Source organism: Dermacentor andersoni, chromosome 9 (genome assembly GCF_023375885.2).
Source record: "Dermacentor andersoni chromosome 9, qqDerAnde1_hic_scaffold, whole genome shotgun sequence".
Classification (NCBI taxonomy): Eukaryota; Metazoa; Arthropoda; class Arachnida; order Ixodida; family Ixodidae; genus Dermacentor; species Dermacentor andersoni.
In genome coordinates, this window is record NC_092822.1 from 122,939,360 (window position 1) to 122,958,997 (window position 19,638).

General features: G+C 46.6%; 1 protein-coding gene across 1 annotated transcript in view; it reads right to left on the reverse strand.

Moving 5' to 3' along the window:
- The window catches only part of LOC126529667 (uncharacterized), a 246,707-nt gene that overhangs the window by 46,264 nt on the left and 180,805 nt on the right, over positions 1-19,638 (reverse strand). Inside the window, exons 12-15 of the mRNA XM_055069943.2 lie at positions 16,840-16,977; positions 16,029-16,089; positions 15,003-15,054; positions 8,536-8,632 (exon numbers count right to left, since the gene is read on the reverse strand). Of these exons, the coding sequence (XP_054925918.1) occupies positions 8,536-8,632; positions 15,003-15,054; positions 16,029-16,089; positions 16,840-16,977 (348 nt within the window). The remainder of the gene's footprint in view (positions 1-8,535; positions 8,633-15,002; positions 15,055-16,028; positions 16,090-16,839; positions 16,978-19,638) is intronic.

A 19,638-nucleotide genomic window follows, 5' to 3' on the forward strand; every position in this document is an offset into this window, starting at 1 on the left:
AAATTTTTCGAATACTTCAAGCACAAACGAAGTTGGACGCAGTTATGGGACTGATCAGTGCCTTTTGCTCTGCTTTCGTTTCCACTAGCGCTCTGGAAGCTACACAGGGGAGCCGGCAAAGGGGTGCAAGGGCACAATGCCCCACTGGCCAGGCCCAAAGGTTGAACGCGAGACAGCTCGTGGCGGCACCCAGTGGCAGCCACGGTATCTACGCTGTGCTTTTAATATCAGGAAGCCATGCGCAGGAGAAGCGGCAACAAGCAATGTCGTGTTTCGACCGTCAGTGCAAAGACGAAATGGCTTTTCTGTCTCTTTTAGATGACACACACATATACAGCAAAACCTCGTTAACACATTTCTGGAAAAAAATAAAAGAAAGAAAAATGCGAGAAAGAACGTACTAACTGGGAAAATGTATGATCCGAAGTAACTAAAAAAATTTGACAGACTTAACTCTTGTTGACATCTACGTAATGCGAAGCGTCAAGCGGATCACTGTGAAATGAAACGTTAAGGCGAGTCGAGCTGCTGGCGCTCCAGCAGCCTGAGACGCATATTGTTTTCCTATTGCGTGGTCTTTCAAGAGGGCGATGGGAAACCAAAACGAAATCGAGATGATGGGCGATGCCGGATGTGCCTGCAGCAGGCAACGGCGGCGCATTTGGATTATCGCCTACTAAAAGCATGCAGTACGCTACCAATGGCACTACGCACCACGCGCTGTAAAACAGGTGAAGATGCTTATCACAATAGGTTCTGCGGCAATAGCTGTGAATGCGGCCTGCGACGACCCAGGCAGAGATTTGCTGGTGCCGGAATAAGAAATTGCGCGTGATGACGTTTTCACGTGAGACAGGTGGCTATTTACTGTTCTCGATGGCGCGTGCATCATGCCTTTTCTTGTTCACATGGGATCTAGCGGCCACAAAATGTCTGCAGTCTGCAGCAAAGACAGTGGCACGTTTCGGTTATTGCCCATTAAAAGAGTGCGCCATGATTCTGAAGGCACGTGCGCTATGAAACAGATAGGCAAAGATGCTTATTGCAATAGGATTGGCGGTGATAGCTGTGAATCCCGCCTGTGATGATCCTGTAGAAGATTTACTGGTACCGAAATGAGAAACTGAGTGCGTGCCGGAATTTTCACATGAGACGGGTGGGCGAGTATTGTGGTGAAGCTGCTGCAGCGGGCAGCTACATTACTGTTCACGATCGCGCGTGCCTTGCATATTTTCTTGTTTACATGGGATATAGCGGCCGGAAAATCTATGGTACATGTAATAGCGTAGTGCTTGGCATAGCGACCCATTTGTTCCCCGATGCTGATGTAGGGAAAGGTCCGATCAGATCGAGGCCAATGCAGAAGAACGGCTCTACTGGGACATCGACAGGCTGAAGAAGGCTGGCAGGAAGCATCAGTGGCCTCTTGCATTGTTGACACAGCTCGCAGCTGCCAACATACTTCTGCACGGAGCGATAAAGACCACGCCAAAAGAAACGACGCCGCGCACGATCATAAGTGCACGTTACATCAAGGTGGCCTGCTGCGGGTTCGTCGTGAAGCTGCTGCAGGACAGTAGAACGGATGTGGGAGGGTACCACCAGCAAGTGCTCAGGGCCTGCAGGATATACATTGTGGCGGTATAAGGTTCCACTATGTAAGGTAAGCATCTGGAGCGACTCGTTGGTAGCCCCGGAGCTGAGACGGTCGATGATGGAACGTAACGCCGGATCACGCCGTTGTTCGTCGCCGACATGAAGAAAGTCCGAGATAGAAAGAACACAAGCATTGGTGTCAGGGTTGGTGTTGTCGGGCAGATCAACGGGATATCGGGACAGGCAGTCCACGTCCTGACATAATTGCTCAGGCTTGTGCACGACAAAAAAGAGTACTCTTGTAACCGCAAACCCCCGCGTCCAAGACGGCCTGTAGAATCTTTCAGCGAGGAAAGCCAGCAGAGCGCATGGTGATCAGTCACTACCTTGAATGGACAGCCAAAGAGGTACAGCCAAAATTTGGAGATAGCCCTAATAAGGGCAAGGCATCATTGCGCAGTAATTGAATAATTGCACTCTGGGGCAGATAGCAGGCGGCCAGCATATGCTATGACGCAGTCACGACCATGCTGGTGCTGGGCAAGGACGGCTCCGATGCTGTAGCCACTGCCGTCCGTCCGAACTTCCGTAGGAACAGAAGGGTCGAAGTGCGCCAACGAAGTGCGCCAAAGTCGTGAGAAGGTGTATAAGCGAAGAAAATGCATGGGCTTGGCTATGGCCCCATGAGAAAGGTGTATCCTGCTTGAGAAGTTCAGTGAGTGGGCGAGCAATATCAGCGAAATTTTTGAAAAAGCGACGGAAGTAAGAACATAAGCCAATGAAGGAGCGAACGTCTTTGGTAGAGGAACGTACGGGGAAATGCTTCGTGGCGAGAATTTTTTCAGGGTCAGGTCGGATTCCTACACCATTAACGAGATTTCCGAGCACTGTTATTTCGCGGCGACCGAAGTGGCACTTGGATGAGTTGAGCTGAAGACTGGCACTGCAGAACACTTGGAGAATGGCCGACAGGTGCTGAATATGGCTGGAAAATGTTGTTGCAAAAACAATAACGCTATCCAGGTAGCATAAGCAGGTCAACCATATGAGGCTTTGTAGGAGTGAATCCATTATGCGCTCAAATGTGGCTGGCACATTGAATAGACCGAAGGGCATAACCTTAAATTGGTGTAGCCCGTCAGGTGTTACAAATGCGGTCTTCTCGCGGTCCATAACATCTACGGAAACTTGCCTATAGCCACACCGCAGATTGATGGACGAAAAATAACTCGCTTCGTGGAGGCAGTCGAGGGCGTCATCTATGCGAGGCAACGGATATACGTCCTTCTTACTGATCTTGTTTAGGTGTCTGTAATCGACACAGAAATGCCAGGTGCCATCTTATTTCTTGGCGAGCACAACTGGAGATGCCCATGGGCTACTTGAGGGTTCTATAATGTCTTTTTCTGTAATCTTGTTGATTTCTTCTTGTATAATCACCGGTTCAGCAGCAGAAATGCAATACAGACAACGATGAATAGGGTTTGCATCGCCGGTGTCAATTCGATGCATGACAACTGTTGCCGGGCTTAGCGGGTAGTTGTCAAAGTCAAAAACATCCCGATATGACACTAACACATGGCAAAGTTCAGCAGCGTGTGCAGGTGAAAGGTCCGCAGCGATCATTTTGTTGAATTCACTGGTGGGCAAGCTGATCGATCCTTCTGCACTCGTAGGTCGTGAAGGGGCTTCAGATGTTAGCATGGAAATCTGACAGCCGTTTAGGGATGATAACGTTGCAAACGCAATTCCGGAAGGTAGAACTTCGGATAAGCCGAAGTTGAGCACAGGGAGATAAGCTTCATTGTTGACAATTTCGACAACTGTGTGTGGTAGGGTCACATTGCGTGCCAAGACGTCAATAATAGGAAATTCAACGTAATCCCCATCAGCAACAGGAAGGAGAGGGCGCCAAAATAACATAAGTAGTGGATTGCGGCGGCAGTCGCACAAACTCGACAGTACACAGTTGCGTAGGCCGAGCAGCAATAGTCTCGGGGACAGAAAGGAGTTCAAGTTGAAGGACACCGGTGCCACAGTCGACAAGGGCTGAATGTGTTGATAAAAAGTAATTGCCCAAGATCACATTGTATGGCCACTGCTCAAGCACAAGGAACAGAGCACTTGTCCGATGGCCAGATATAGTGATGCAGGCAGTACATGTTCCAACAACGGCAGGTGTGCTTCCATCGACGACTCTTACTGCACGTTGCACGGCAGGTGCCAGGACTTTTTTCAGCTTCTCACGAAGACTAGCACTCATAACCGAGATTTGTGCACCGGTGTCAATAAGGGCTGTAACAGCAACACCGTTGACTTGGACTTCAAGGAAATTAGAGCGCATACGGACAGTAAGACGAGGATATCGAAGCCGGGCCAAGAATGCAGCGTCACCTCCGGGCGCTGCACTCTTTAGTTTTCTGGTGCGTAGCGTCCAGGGTTGGCAGGTGACGGGAAACAGCGGGCTTGCGGCGAGCAAGGTTGGCGGTCGCGCGGTGATGGTGAGCTGCTATACACATTGGTGCGAGTGTCGACATCGGGCGTGTCAGGCAGTAGAGAGCGCGATGATGTTGTACGGAAGTAGCCTTCAGGACGAGGGTTCTGAGTGCTCCAGCCAGTCGGCGATGTCCGATGGTTCCAGCAGTGCCGCGCAATATGCGCAACTCGAGAGCACGCGAAACATATCGGGCGATCATCTGGTGTCCTCCACTTGGAGGGATTGCGGTATCGTGAATAAAAGGGCTGGCCCCTCGGTGCGACTGGTGGAACTGATGGTGTGACTGGTGGAACTGGTGGTGTGACTGGTGGAACTGGTGGAACGCGCACGGTGCAGACAGAAGAGAGTCCCAAATTAGAGACCTCCTGTCGAACCACGGCTTGAATCAAAGAAACCATAGGCTGGTTAGCAGTCGAGACATCGGGCAAAAGACATTGCTTCTATTTCACGACGAACGATACATGGCAAAGTGTTCAAAGCAGGCGATTGTAAAGTCTGTGACGGTTCTTCGCATGAAGGTGATGTGGCAGTATTGGGGCGCCTGGTGAATTGCTGGGCAATACGGCAGGATTTTTTCTTGTTCGAATCGCCGACACTCTTTCATGGTGGCATCCATGGTAGCACAGTTCCTGAATACCAAGAGGCTGAATGCGTCGTCAGCGATACCTTTGAGTATGTGCCCGATCTTGTCCACTTTGGACATTTTACGTCAACTTTGCGGCAAAGCGCTAGAATATCCTGAATGTATGATTCAGTAGATGACTGCGCACGAGAGCCAAGTTCTTTTTTAGCGGCTATCTGACGACCCAAGGGCTTGGCGAACAAATCATTCTGCTTTTCTTTGCACAGGTCTCAGCTGGTGAGATCGTGCTCGTACCAGATGTGTGCAGTTCCCTTAAGATAAAATACCACATTTGCCAGCGTAAGGGTATCATCCCACCTGTTCTGTTTGCTGACACACTCGTACCATAAAATCCAATCTTCTAAGTCCACGTCATCTATGCTACAGAAGGTGCCTGGATCTGTTGGAAGCAATAAGATGACAGTCGGTGGGGACTGCTGCGGCGCGATAAGTTCCGGCGTGGTGGGTGCTTCAGTGGCCATCGCCGGGGGAACAACGCGGCGGCCACTTCGGAGTTCTGTGCGGGGATGATGTGATGAACAGGCAGCGTACCTTGCACCTCCACAAGAAATGTTGCACAAAAAATGTGTATTTACAAATATTTACAAGTAAGGTGAGCAGCACAGGAGTCATAGCAGCCAATATGGCGACACGCCTCCTCTACGTCTTCTTCATTGATGCTGGCCTAATATGACAGACTTCTGCCTCCTAGCAAAATGATCGCAGTTTGGCGATGTACGGAATGTTGGTGCTGAAAAATCATGTTTTCCGGGAATGTATGAACCGGCAAAAATTAGCGTTACTCTATTGGGTCATTTTCTGTGTTCGTGACTGCGAATGTTGGGGCCGAGAAAACACCAACCAGGTTCTACTGTATTTTTCATTTATTGAACTCAAATGAGCAATAATTGCATTACTGAGAAGGTTCTTGCGATCACAAAATCAGCTAACAGCTGTTGCGTGTCCAGGTGCTTGTGATGACATTGCAGGACGACTGTGAAAACAAGAGCAAGCGATTTCTTGCCGATTTTGACATGAGACTGTAAATTCCCTGTTGCATGCACTGCGATTACAGTCAAACCCACTTATAACAATATTCAGGTGCCACGAAAATTCCATTGTTATAACCGGTAATTGTTATAACCGGGTTGCATGAAAACATCAAAATAGGGGGATGGCAGAGCTGTTGTGAGAAAACTATAACGGTGGGGAAGCCAGTGCCCCTCCCCACCACCTTCCTCCATCCGGCTACTGATTGCGTTCACTCGTTTAACTGCTTCCTGGGTGTTCCGATTGTGTGTAACAAGCCGCGGCTGTGGACGTTAAAGAATGGCACTGCTATAACAACTGCAAGGAGGGGTGACGGGTGGCAAGCACCGTTGAGCCATCGCATTGGTGGCCCCAACAGGGGCCTTTTAAAAATTGCGAGAAGGCTGCCCCGGCAGCCTGTCAGCTTGGGAAATCCAGAAGAAATGCTGAGGCGAGATTGCCACAAGCATCTCGCCATGTACTTCTCACTGGCTTGCATGAGACAACCCTATGTCCATCAGCCTTGCACGCTTTACGCAAAGCTTTCTGGCATCCTTCTCCAAGGCATCCAGGTGCTCCCCGCAGTGCAGCGGATGGTTCCTCGTGAAAATGAAGCCCTGGAGGGACAGAATTATCTGCTGGGCCTCCTGTGAGAATAATGTTGAGGCGACCTGCCCTACCGCATCATCGCTGCCGTCGCTATCTGATGCAAGCACATTTGCGACGATCACCCCATCTGGCAGCCTGCCCTACCGCGTCATTGCTGCCGTTGCTATCTGATGCAAGCACTTCGTGATGGTCGTCTCATCGGTTAGAAGCACTTAGTTTCCAAATCTACAGCCGTGCGCTTTCTTTTCACCGGCAATGTCGTGCATTGCCGATGATCAGCGGGCAGATCAGCCATCTTCCGTTTTGGTGGCGAGAAGCCGTGTGGCCAGGAACGATTTCGACGCAGACAACGAAGACCAACACGAGCTATTAAGCTGTTTGCAGAACTGTGCTGAATGAGGAGCCAGCGAGCAACCTGCGAGCAGCGCAGTTGGCGCGCTTCATTCGTGTTTCGGAGGGTGGGGCAGCGCAGAGTTGTGGGCGCAGCCAAGCTCCGCGGGTAGCCCATTCGTGTTCGGAGGAGTGGAAGGTGCGACGGAAGAGAGGCGCGCGGAGATGGCTCGAAAATGAACGTGCAGCTGCTGTTGGAGCAGCGGCTCATCGTGCAGCGACTCGAATTTCTCATTTTCTTTGTATCTTTACAAAGATTTCGCATTTCACTACCTTTCGGCTTGGACACCCAGCAGCCAAACTTCATTGTTCTAACCGATAATGCTGCATCGGGGGATTGCAGTAGGCGGATTATTTCACCATGGAAAACATATAAAAGTTGACGGTGCAGCAGCTTCTCATTGTTATAACCGATATATTGTTAAAAATGGTATTGTTATAAGTGGGTTTGACTGTATATTTGGCTCACATACCACGGGAGCCTTGTTAACAGATCGGCAACATTTTCTTACTATGTTCAAAAAGTGTTTCAGGGCCCTTTTAAGTGCTGTGAACGAGTCTTACCTGATCAAATTTTTTTTTTTTTGCTAGTAGTGCCATCAATGAGTCAGTCTCGTCCATGTATTTGGCCGCTTTCACAAAGTGCCAGTAACGGGCTGGGCTGGTTTAATTCATTTTGATGTTCTGGCAACTTCCCTCTTTGGCTGCAAGGGGGTCTCAGACTCTGTTCGTCTATACTTTCATTTAGCAGATATTTAAAAAATGGTGGCTGCCAGTCACCTGTCGCCACGCCCGTCTCGAAAGTGTGGCTTTCATTTGCATCAGTCATCAAGCTATAAAGATGATTTGTTTCTGCACGAAAGCACTGACAGTGATTGCAGTGTTTTCCATGCTTTAGACACATTGAGTGGCCCTGATGTCACCGACTACGATGACAGTTTTGACATGGCGCAGCAGTGAACGAAGTTAGTTGGACATAAACTTCTGCCAATGCCTCCTCATCTGAAATTTGTGAATTTTCAGACACTAGTTATGAATTTACAACCCCCATGCCATATATATTTTGAATCCGTAAAGAAGTGCTATCCAAGTATTCAATAAAAAGAAATATAACCTTCCTTCCAATACATTGTTGGATTTTTTGCCCTCACTTAAGTGGCAATATCATCACAGTGAACGAAGTTTTGCTTTACAGTGAAACAGTATGTGGGAGTTCTGCAATGGCTTTCCTGTGGTGTTGTATTCAGTACCAAATGTTAGCTAGAGGACAGTCCGCAACGCAGTTTGCATCGCAGCCGCAATGTGGAAGCATAGCCAAGCTGTTTGAATGCATAGCCAGGTGCAGGCATTGGTAAAGTAAGCGCAGCATGCAGGGACAGGCATCAGTTATATAGCGCAGAGTATAGAAGCACTAAACTAATATATAGTGAAAAGCTTGAAAAACACAAGTATTGCGACAAAATTGCACTTACTATGAAGCGCTTCCAAATCTCGGGTAGATTACAAGCAGTGGCAAGCCAGACCCATAGAACTTCCGAACAGTTGTTAGAACTTGTTTAAAAGCTTCACTGTCTGTGATGTATAGGTTGCTTGGACTGGCATACACATGCGATGGTGTTTTTTAATACTTTCCACTATTATGGCAGATTATAAATAACTAATACTGAGGTGCCTTGTGCCAACTAATCTTCTGGTGCCTATTCTGCCAATGCTGTTACTGAAAGTACTCTTTGTATATTCCTTGACAAAAACTGCTCTTTTTCACTGGAAAAGCCATGGTGCAGCGACCCACCTTGGAAATTTTGGCCGATGGCAGGATAGGGAAGCTGAGCTGTGAATTCCTGCGCACCTCTGGCTGGACAGCATCAAGGCCAAAGTAGCGCTTGCCTCTGTAGCAAAAAAAAAAAAAAAAAAAATTGTTCGCACAAACAGCTTACCCCACACATCGCAAGTCCACAGAATGTCAGAGAAATGTACAGACTGCAGGAAAATTTTAATTTACCGAACCTCGGGGGAACATAATCAAGAGTTGTCGAACTGGAGGTGCTACTGAAGCCAACATTTTGACAGGCGGATCTATCTTCATCAGGGCAACAACCTGACTGAAAGCAGTTCCTTGCCTGATGAAGACAAGTCCCCTCATCAAAAAGATGGCCAAAGAGACAGCTCTTATTCAACAACTCTGGATCACTTCAAGTATCTGTCTCCATGAGCTTTTGTGTTCTACAAGAACCTAAAAAAATTTTGAGTTAAACTTTATTGACTGATTGACTGATTGATTGATTGTAAGCCCCGTATTCAGAAATGCCTCAACTTGAAGCCCATGCTTGCCTTGATTTAAGTGACGCCTGCCATGAACGCACTAAAATAAACACAATGAGCATCTTGGGCGTGTACGCACCAGGTGTCATTTATATGAAATCAAGTATGGGCTTTCAATTTAAGATGCATTTCTGAATACGGGGGTATGCGTAGGTTTTAGTGGTACGAGGACCAGGTCTGGCCAAAGAGTGTCAAGCAAATTATCATGAGTTTTCAATGGCACAATGAAATGCAAAAGGTAGATGCATTACAGCTGTAAAGAGGTTTAAAAAGCATTAGTTGTAAAATGTGTAAAATATAAGTGTATTAATATTATGTCAATGACTTGTGAAGTGTGCTATTAACATAATATATGTGTTACAAATTTAATTATATGGTATTCAAATGTGTTGGTCCCCGTAGCACCACTGCCTCACCTTTGAACAATGCGTCAACATCATGTAAAAAGCTTAAAAATTAGGGGTGTGTGAATACTCTAACATCCCTGAATTGAACGGAATAGTGGATGTTGAAATAATTTTATTCGAGAGTAGAATATCTACTATTCCATATACAGTAGAAACCCGCTCTTACGTTCCTCGGTGCTGTGTTTTCCCCGGTTGCTACATCGTTTTTGCCCAGTCCCGATGCAGCTCGCATACAATCCCATGTATTAATGTCCCCACTGTTATGTTGTAGCTCTGGAAACATTCCCGTGTGATAATCACAACCTGGTACCCCGAACCTGCCTGGGCAACGTGCGCCAATGTGGCCGCATTGCCTGGACGGGTTTGGGCATGCCCTCCTAGACAACTTCTGTGCCTGCCAGATGACCGCAAAACGGCCGTCGTCTATGGAGGCGCCACTTACGTAGGGCGAGAGTCAGCATATTGAGAGTATCGAAAACTCTGACCAGGCGCTAGGTGATCATGGTACGGCATTGCCGCAGAGTAGTGGCAGCAGATGACCAAAGTTGTTTGCACTCTACACATAATAGTGGTTTTGACTGGCGGTTGCGGGCAGTTGTTCGGGGTGCCTGCGTCGTGCGCCAACCACGTTCGATATGAGGTAATGCTGCGTTCTTTGGTCCGAAAGGTAAGCAGGCTCATGGCAACAAGTACGGGAACCTCGACGAGGCTTTTTTTACCTTTTAAGCTAGCTCACGCTGCCGGTGTTAACTTCAATGGCAACATTTTACACGAGAAGGCAATGGAGAGAGCCCACAGATGGGGCATCACTGACATTGTGGCGTCAAATGGCTGGATCGACCGCTTGTGGAAGAGGCACGGCATCGCTTATAAGAAGCTTAGTGGAGAAGCAGCAAGTATGAGCTTTGAAACAGTCGATGATGGGAAGGCCACACTATCGCACACGATGACTGCATCGCCGTAGATGCTGCCGTCGTGACGTCAAGAGTGCCGAAGCATTGCCGAGATTGTTGTTGTTGTGAACTCGGTCACGAGTGAAGCCACTGAATGCGATAATAATGACGAGCCACAAGATTTCGGGCCAGTTGGACGATCCAAATTTTGGAGGAGCCGTCACAGCTCTGTATCTCCCTTCGCAGGTACATCACACCTCAAAGAAACGCTGACAGCAATGCGGCCTTTCAGACCATTGAGAAACGGGTGGTGCTTTCCAGAGAGCGAAAGAAATGAAAATCCTCCATTCTCGATTTTTTCAAGTCCTAAGCTCAATTTGCAGAAACACATTGTTTCAAGTCAAAGCTGCACTATTTTCATTCGTTTTCGGAGCTTTCCTCACTGTTGCTTTTTCCCGGCTGTTACATTTTTTCTTTCCAGTGTGATGAAAAACGTATGAATGGGGTTCCACTGTATTCGGTGTAGAGACACCGCGCAGTGTCAGCTGTTGCATGTGCCGCGGAGCCCCTCGTGCTCGATTCCACCCAACCGAGCATTTCACTTTGTTTTCGGTGTAAAAGGGGCACAGAGCATGCCGCAGACAGGCCATTCTGGCCGATGAAGTAGCGATCTGCAAGTGGTACCCGACGTTGATGTGATATGGGGATCGCACACAACGCCCGAATTCCGCAATCGGCACAACAGCACCACACAGAACGGGTCCACCTATGTCGGTACAAGGTTCGTCCCGGTTGACAAGACTAACCGAAATCATAACGCACCATGGACAGACGGCACGGCAACAAAAGCACCACATATTTCATTAAGTGAGAAAGCGTGCACGAAGATCAGACCAGTCAGTCACCCAAAGGCCAGCAGGTTGTGTAGGATATGCGGCGACCAACTGCACGCCATTTCATCAGTCGTCAAGCTAACCTGTACATGTGGTTTTGAGACCGATCACTGATGAACTACCTGTACGAACATATTAGCGACAAGCATTACGCGAATACAACCCCTTACCGCATCAACCAGTGGCGAATTATTGTCATGGCGACATTGCCTAGGCCATTAGGACTAATTGGTGCTGCTTCATCAGGCGTCGTCAACTAAAGTGATGGTTTGGTGCGGAATAGGAAAGCTGACAAACTGCCTCGCACATGAAAGTGATTGCACAGGATGGCAACAAAGTTGTTCACGGCTGCCCTCTTTGCGATGCGCGGTACAGCTGCCTCTCGTTCCGCCCCGCCATTTATGCCTAGACGGACACCAGTGTCTTGCAGCTTCGAGCAACGTGCCACAAGCCTAGGTTTGGATTTGGATGCCAGGTGCAAAAGTGTCATGACCCAGTTGAATGCATTTGTGTGGAGTGCGGAGGAACGAGAGAGGGAGGGAGCGAGTGTCACGCAAACTTCTCGTGAGCCTCCAGACATCTCCTCCAGGTCTGAAAATATTGGACAGTCAGCAAATCACGCCGAATCTAGGAATGAAACGGTGCGGATGGTGCTTGCACTTAATCTTTGGTGCCGGCTATGCATGGAGTGCCGGCGATAGAGTTAGGTGATGCGCGACCTTTTGCCTGATGCACATCAAAGTGGCAGCATGAGTGACAAAAAAATTATCGCCCTGTGTACCTTTTGTCTCCATTTGCAAAAATGTTTGAAATAGCTATGTTTATACACCTGTCATATTTCTTTAAGCATAAGATTAGTATATACCAACATGGCTTTGTTCATGTTAGGTCTGCGAAAACAAACCTTGTTTCTTTTCTTTAAGCTGTGGGACACGCTGTTGCTAACCGAAGACAGTTAGACACCATATACTTCAACTTGTCAAAAGCATTTGATGTTGTTTCTCGTGACCTTTTTATCCATGAGCTCGTGAGCTACAGTGTTAGTACCAGCCTGTGCATGCTGATTAAAGACTACCTGTCCACTTGGTTAAATTATGTTCGCGTTGGTGCTAAGTACTCTTTGCCTTATGAATCAACTTCCGGTGCTCTGCAAGGGTCTATCTTACACCCATTAGTTTTCGATATCTTTGTTAATAATCTTAAAAAATGTTTGCGTCATACGAGTCTCCTTTTATATGCTGACAATATTAAAGTTTACCATGAAACAGAATCAGAGCATGAGGGTCAATTATTACAGGCAGATGTGAATTCTGTTGCAGACTGCTGTGTTACCAACCTTTTGCGTATTAATCCAACTAAGACACTTGTCGTTTCCCTCGATCATAAAATGTACACTTTACTATACGAATACATACTTAGTAACATTCCTTCGAAAACAATGAGCTGTACACATGACTTAGGAATATTAGTTGACTCCCAGCTAAATTTCAAAGGACATCTTTCAAGCATCATTAATGCAGCCTACAGAAAGTAAGGCCTCATATCAAGAATGACAAAAAAGTTTACAAATGTCAGCTGCGTTGTTCTCTTGCATTCTTCTTTTGTCTGCTCAATGTTAGAGTTTAGTTCTGTTGTATGGAACTATATCAATTTCACCAAAGTTGCAAAAATTGAATGTGTTCAGCAACATTTCATTTGTATCCTGTACGATCAATTTCTGGGATCCCATGTATTTTATGCCTATGAGCATGTATTGCGCATGTTTAATATTAGACCCCTAGAAATAAAGCAGAAATATTGTGATTACTTGTTCTCGTATAAACTAAATCACAACCACTTCTCGTGTCTGCAGTTACTGTCAGCTGTAACGTTCTGCACGCCTTGTCCAAACTTGCGTAATCCTAGCGTCTTCTAGGTGAATTCTTCTTGCACCTCTAATGCTATAACAGGTCTTGTAACACAACAAAATCCCTTACATCATGATCTTGATATATTCAGCTCTACCATTTGCACATTGTTCGACTTCTGTCTTTAACTAATTCAACTTTTTGTTGCACTTTGTACCCTGTTCGTTGAGGTATTGCTTTGTTCTTCGATTTTATGTTCTTTGTGTAACACAAGTGCACTAACACTAAGGCGTAGAGCTGTTCTTGGGCACTTTCAGAAAATAACTAAATGAAATCAAATGAAACCCTGCACCATCCCCAGCAAATATTTTCATAAATATTTATATTAGTCTAACGCATTGTTTCACGAGTTCCATGCATCCCTGTGACATGCTGTGAGCACAGGTTCTATAGTTACCAGCGTGCCTGTATGTCAAACAGAGTAGCCAAATATAATATAATTAGTGCCAGTAGTAACAGGCCTGCTTGATTAACATGGGCTACATTGATCCAGCCCAATTTGGCTAGTACTGCAGTAAAACCTTGTTAAACCGTACCCGTTTAAACAGTAGTTTCGTTTTAAAAGTCAAATCCCCAACTCAGCAGCCATTGAACATAATGTGTTTTGTATCCACATAAACCGTACCAGCTTATTGCGCACATATCGGTTAACACATAGTGTTTCCACTTTTCATTGTGCAAACACAGCGGTGCGTCGTTTCCATCAGGCAGAGCAACAAGCCACAGAGATCAGAACAACGGCCTTCAAGCGCCCTGCGTGTTTGCACGTGAAGCCACATCAACATCATTTCGGCGCCATGCCAGAGAGCATTGTGGCGTCGTACAAACAAGGGCTTGCGTCATGCCGAAGCTCGGATAAAAAAGGCGCCGGGTGCTCAGCACAGAAGAAAAATAAGGCATCGTTCATGCTATCGAACGTGACATGAAGAAGTCAGCGCTGGCATGCGACAGGGATCTACTGTTGCCTATGGTGTGTGGCATTGAGAATGCGAAGAAGTTGCTCAGCAGCACTGCTGTGACCGCGTAGAGATGTCGGCTACGAGGTTCGACTTTTCACCATCGTTGCCTCTGTTTTTGCCGAAGTATCGAAGTAGGACGACACGGAAAGCGACAGCATGGGCGATTCAGGCCCGACAGTGGCAGAAGCTGCGCATTACGTCAGCCTCGCAAATGCAATCGTCACGACGAGAACAGTACCCTGCAATGAAAAAGGCACTCCGCGACTACTGCAGCGCTACTGCCCGGATTCACGGAGAACGTGCAATGCCAACGAGGAATCTGCCATGCGAGTGTTTGCAGAGAAGAGGGGGGTGGCTGAAAAGCTGGCTTGCAGCTTCACTAAGTTTGAAGCTGCTGTTGTCGCTACTAGGCCGCCGTAGCATCAAAAAAAGAAAAAAAAAGACCATGTCGCGCGAAGTGAATAAATACTGCATGTTTTTTTCCCCTTTCATCGCACTCTCTCTTGAGTTCCGTTTTTGACAGGTAAGTGGGCGATCTCATGCAATTTCGGTTAAGCAGTACTACCGTTCAGTATGTACTTTATCCGAGCTCTGGCCAACTACGGTTTAACGAGGTTTCACTGTACACCCATAAATGTTTTAAACCTAATTGGCTCTCAAGTTTTGTATCAGGATTTTTGCTAGGTACTGCATTTTCTGGGCAGTCAAGCTATGAAGTGAGTTAACCAAGAGGGTAGTAGGAGGTACTATGAGGTTGAATTAACCGACAAATGAAAGGGCAGCAACACTGAAAAAGGGCACACGCAGGTAGGTGGCTGCCCGCAGCGGCTGTCCTTGCAACCCTTACATCCCATCCAATTTGCCAGACTGCTACTCACGTAGTTCGATCTGTGCTGCAGACCGACGGGAAGTAGACCGTTGGTAGAGCAGCTGCAAAGACAGGGCCAATATCAGTGAAGGTCATGCAAGCAACATTGGGTTCTAGTCGTCCGATGGGGACACCAGCTAAATATTTATAAACAAAGAAAAAGAAAACGAGCAAATACACAAGTTTTGTTACACTTTTACAAACATGTTAAGTGCGGATTTATATGGCTTTGATTGTGCAGTTTGTTGTATTTTCTGCCATTACTTTGGTTCATGATTGGGTTGACAGTGGGTGTAAATAAGTGCGATTGAATAAGTAAATAAATAAATCTGGATGACAGTACATGATAATAGTACTAGCACCAGCTGTAAAATGTGGACAGGTAACCACACTTCTATAAAAGATTCGAGTGAGAGCCAGAAGCTTATGAAGTAATGCTACATTACACAATTTTAGAAATGGCTACTAGAACAGCCTTTCTCTTTTTAGCGGACACCTGTTGACAGACTCCACTTTACATTCCCAGCAGATATGCTTTGACAGGGCCAAGGTTGTACAGCATATCTTTATTCTCGAAAAAACATTAAATTCTGGGGTTTTACTTGTGAAAACGCGGATCTGATTACGAGTCATGCTGTAGTGGGAAGGGGGGGGGGGGGTCTCCGAAATAATTTTGACCACCCAAGGTTCCGTAAGGTGCAACCATTGCATGGTACATGATCGTTTTTCTTGCATTGCACCCCTATTAGAATGTGGCTACCGTCGCCGGGATTGAACCTGCGACCTCGAACTCAGCAGTGCAACGCCACAGCCACTGAGCTCACCACGGCTGGTTGACATAAGAGAAAATTCACACAGAAGCAAGTGCATGTTTTAAGTTCATTTCATGCTACTTGAGATGTATGATTTAGATAAAGCATTAAGCTATGGATCTCTAAAGGCCCGGTGCCAGGTTAAGAGTTTAATAAACCTCCAAAGCAAGCTTTAGTAGCACACAGCGAAAAGAAGCGTGGATACATTATGGCACATCACTCACGCTGTTCCATGAGGACTCCAGCTCTGACTGAGCATCCACCCAAGTCGACTATAACAACACGCTGCAACGAAATTTAAAAAAAAAAAAAAAATGGTGTGGATTAGAAGCAGGACAACTAACTTGTGGACCACACAGATGCTGTGAAAAAAACTAAGCAGAAAGATTTAAGGATTAGCCCCATTACACAGCAGACTTGCGTTGAGGCCTCTCATTACCGGATTGAGGTGCTTAAAAATGTGAGCCAAAGATTTTATTTTATTTTGTGTCTGACCAAATTGTGGTTCTAACTTTCAAATCACATGAACTGGAGCACTGCAAGGGTCTAATCATAAATCGTGTAATCTGATGAAGCAAACAATAATAAAAACTTGCTGAACATTATTTTCACAATGTTCACAGCAAACGGAATCGGGTAAACAAAAGCAAACTGTTCTCCCGTGAAATGACACACTGGCCCACCGTCCAGAGGCAACACTCCTTGCAATCAAAGCCTCACCAACACACCTGTAACGTGCACGTTACACTCCCTATGTAATCTCTACGCTCATGGAGTCCATGTCCACACTCATTTATCCATTCAACACACACATTATATGTGTACTCGGCATGTGCACATTTAGTTTATGTGCTCACTATGTAAACACTCGTTATATAAGCACACATACATGCATGCACTTGTTCCAAGACTTATTATGCACACAATCGCTACATACATACTTGTTATCTACGCGATCATCAGTTACACATACCTTATGCATATGCATATGCACGCACTCGTTACATGCACACTGGTTAATGTGCATCGACCAACCTTGCTGCAGGGCAGAGGCCTCTCGACGGGCTGCACAAAGCTGCGTTGGGGATCCTGCTGGCAGTGCGACTGCAGGGCCTCCAGCCACGCACGGCACTCGGACTCGGAAGAGCACTTGACTGCCACATAGTGACCCTTCTGCACACACGAACCACGCCACACTTCCTCTTCAGTCCACACTTTATTTGGACGGGAGCTCCATAACTAAAGGCCAATAAGGATGCACATTGCACATACAAACAAGAAACAAAAGTACAGTTGCCTCCGGTTAATTCGACATTTCTCTCAATTCGAACACGCTAGGAAGTCCCCGTCAGTAACCCACTGCACCCCCTCGTGAGCACAGCGATTACTAAAAGCTTGAAAACACAAGGAATGTAGCAGACGGCACCAGTGCTTCCCTGGGCGACGACAGTGACAGTACGGCGCACGCAAAAAGTGCCTCCCGTTGCCCCCTTCAACGGCAGACATTTCTCTCATCGATGCAGAAGTCCTAGCTGGCTTGAACGTTTGACGATGCCTCCGCGGCTACCACAACTATTTGTTTGAAAGAGGCACTATAGTGGCATCGCCTGTTTGATACCATTACAATAACGCCACGCTATGCCACCTGGCAACTGTAGCCAGGCCACCCGCCGATTTTAGACGGATCAAAACAGCGACGTCGCTCATGTATTTCAGCTGGCTACTGGCACGACTAGTAGCGGCTGCGATGCTGATTTTTCTAGGTGGTGCTAGCTATGCACCATATTTATCAATTTCAATTAAAATACTGGCTTGCTCTTTAATATCCTCGAGTCTAAGCCGACTCTAGAATTTGGCATATAATTATTTGAAGAAATAAAAAAATACGACTGTCAGCCTAGATTCAAATAAATACGGTATCAGATGACTGGATTAGTGTGACAGCTAGACTCAATACTAAACATGAGTTCTTGCATAAGGCAGATGTGCACCTAAAGACAAGCAATGTGCTACATTGTGCACGTCCTTTAGGGGGGAGGCTACCCTCGGATACCAACGTTTTTGTTTATTGAGATATCTTAATGAAATTATCAGGACAGACTCATAGCAAAAGCATTGGTAGAACTAGAAAATTTCATGCAGTTATCTTCACTGCTTCTCAAGTTACAGCAGTATGTCAGAATGGTGCACATGGTTTTCTCATTCCAGGCCTGGAGAATTTTCAAAAGGTGCTGCAACTGTGAAATTCACTATGATGATTCCCAGATGGATAGTTCAGGGAAAGACAGAGCCCTTTTTTTAAATTTCCTTGCTGAAAGATTTTAGCAGGCCACCGAATTTAGTGTTGGTGATTAAGATTTTATCAATCACATTTTGATTAAATATCACAAATCACAGACACAATATATATATAAAAAATGGGCTTGTCTTGCCCTCAGAAATTTGTCAGATACACAATAAAAAAAAAAACTTCTGGAAGTCTGATGAGTGGTTATAGAGATATGGCTGGAACAAGCAGCCTCACCAGCCAAAAAAGTCATTTTGAGAAAATGAGCTTTGAAAGTTTTGAGCACATATATTGGTGTAAAATGACCCTGCAGCGTAACTGGAGATGTCCTTAAGCACTCTCTTCTTTTGCCGCCTTTCCACCTTCTCTTGCGATAGCTTCTTGGCTGTTATCAAGCGCAGAGAATCATTCTCGGCTGCCCGTTGAATGGCCAGGTGTTAGCCCCGCTGATGAACATAGCTCTTGGGTGGCCCTGTGGCAGCCAGCATTATATCTTAAAACTGCTTCAAACAGTGCTGTCTCCACAGCAATCAGACGCATGCTGCTCATGGGCTCCAGGGACCACAGCTATCCGGGCGAGCTTCATAGAACGCTTCCTTGCACTGAACGCGTGTAGCGTCTTGAGTTTCTTTGGGCGTATCGTGGGCGACCGCATAACAATCGGCAGGCTAAACGCAACAACGGTCTTGTAAAGACGGTTGAAAATCATCTCGTAAAGACAGTAGAAACTTGGAGAATATGCGAACAGCTGCAAAGATGGACGACAGCAAGCACAAACACACACACAAAGGGCGCCGGCAATGGAGGAGCCAAAGCAGACGACGGCCGGATGCATTATGCAAGAGACCACTACGTCATCACACGCAGCAGCCAATGGAAGTCGCGGGCTCCTCCACGTCCTTGAGGAGCGTGCGCTTCGCCCAATCTCAGCTTCGCGTCTCAGCCGCAAGAAATTTGAAAGCTCTCACAAGCCCTCCAATCATGAGCGATTTACGCCTCTCCCACGCTGCCACCGCCGCCGCGGGTGGTGGGGAAAAAAAAGCAGAAGAATGCGCTAACAAAATAACACCAAAATGGCGGCGCTCAGGGGAGCGGTGGAGAAATGGCGTTCGCGCCAAGTAGGGGTATTTTGAGCGCTCGCTCACCACTCGAGGGCTGCCGCGGCTGGTTATAAACTTTATTTGAAATAGTTTTGCGATGAATTAGACGTTGATATTTACAGAAATGGTAGTTTATAAGACATACTGCCCGAATATGTGGTTTTCCGAAAATCGACTTTCTCGCGATTTTTCCGTTTTGAAAGGCCACGTCCCCCTTAAGTATCTGTAAGAGCCAATGACACCCCTTTACTTTTGAATTTTTGCTCATGTTCTATGCTTGGATTTCGTATATATACTGTATAGCAGACTCCTGTTAATTTGACCCCAACCAACACACATGCATTTCTATGGGCCCAAACTTTCACTATTTCAAACCTACACTTGGCCTTCACCAGATAATTCAAGTTTGACCAATTGCCATGCATGCACCTAATTCCTATCGTAACC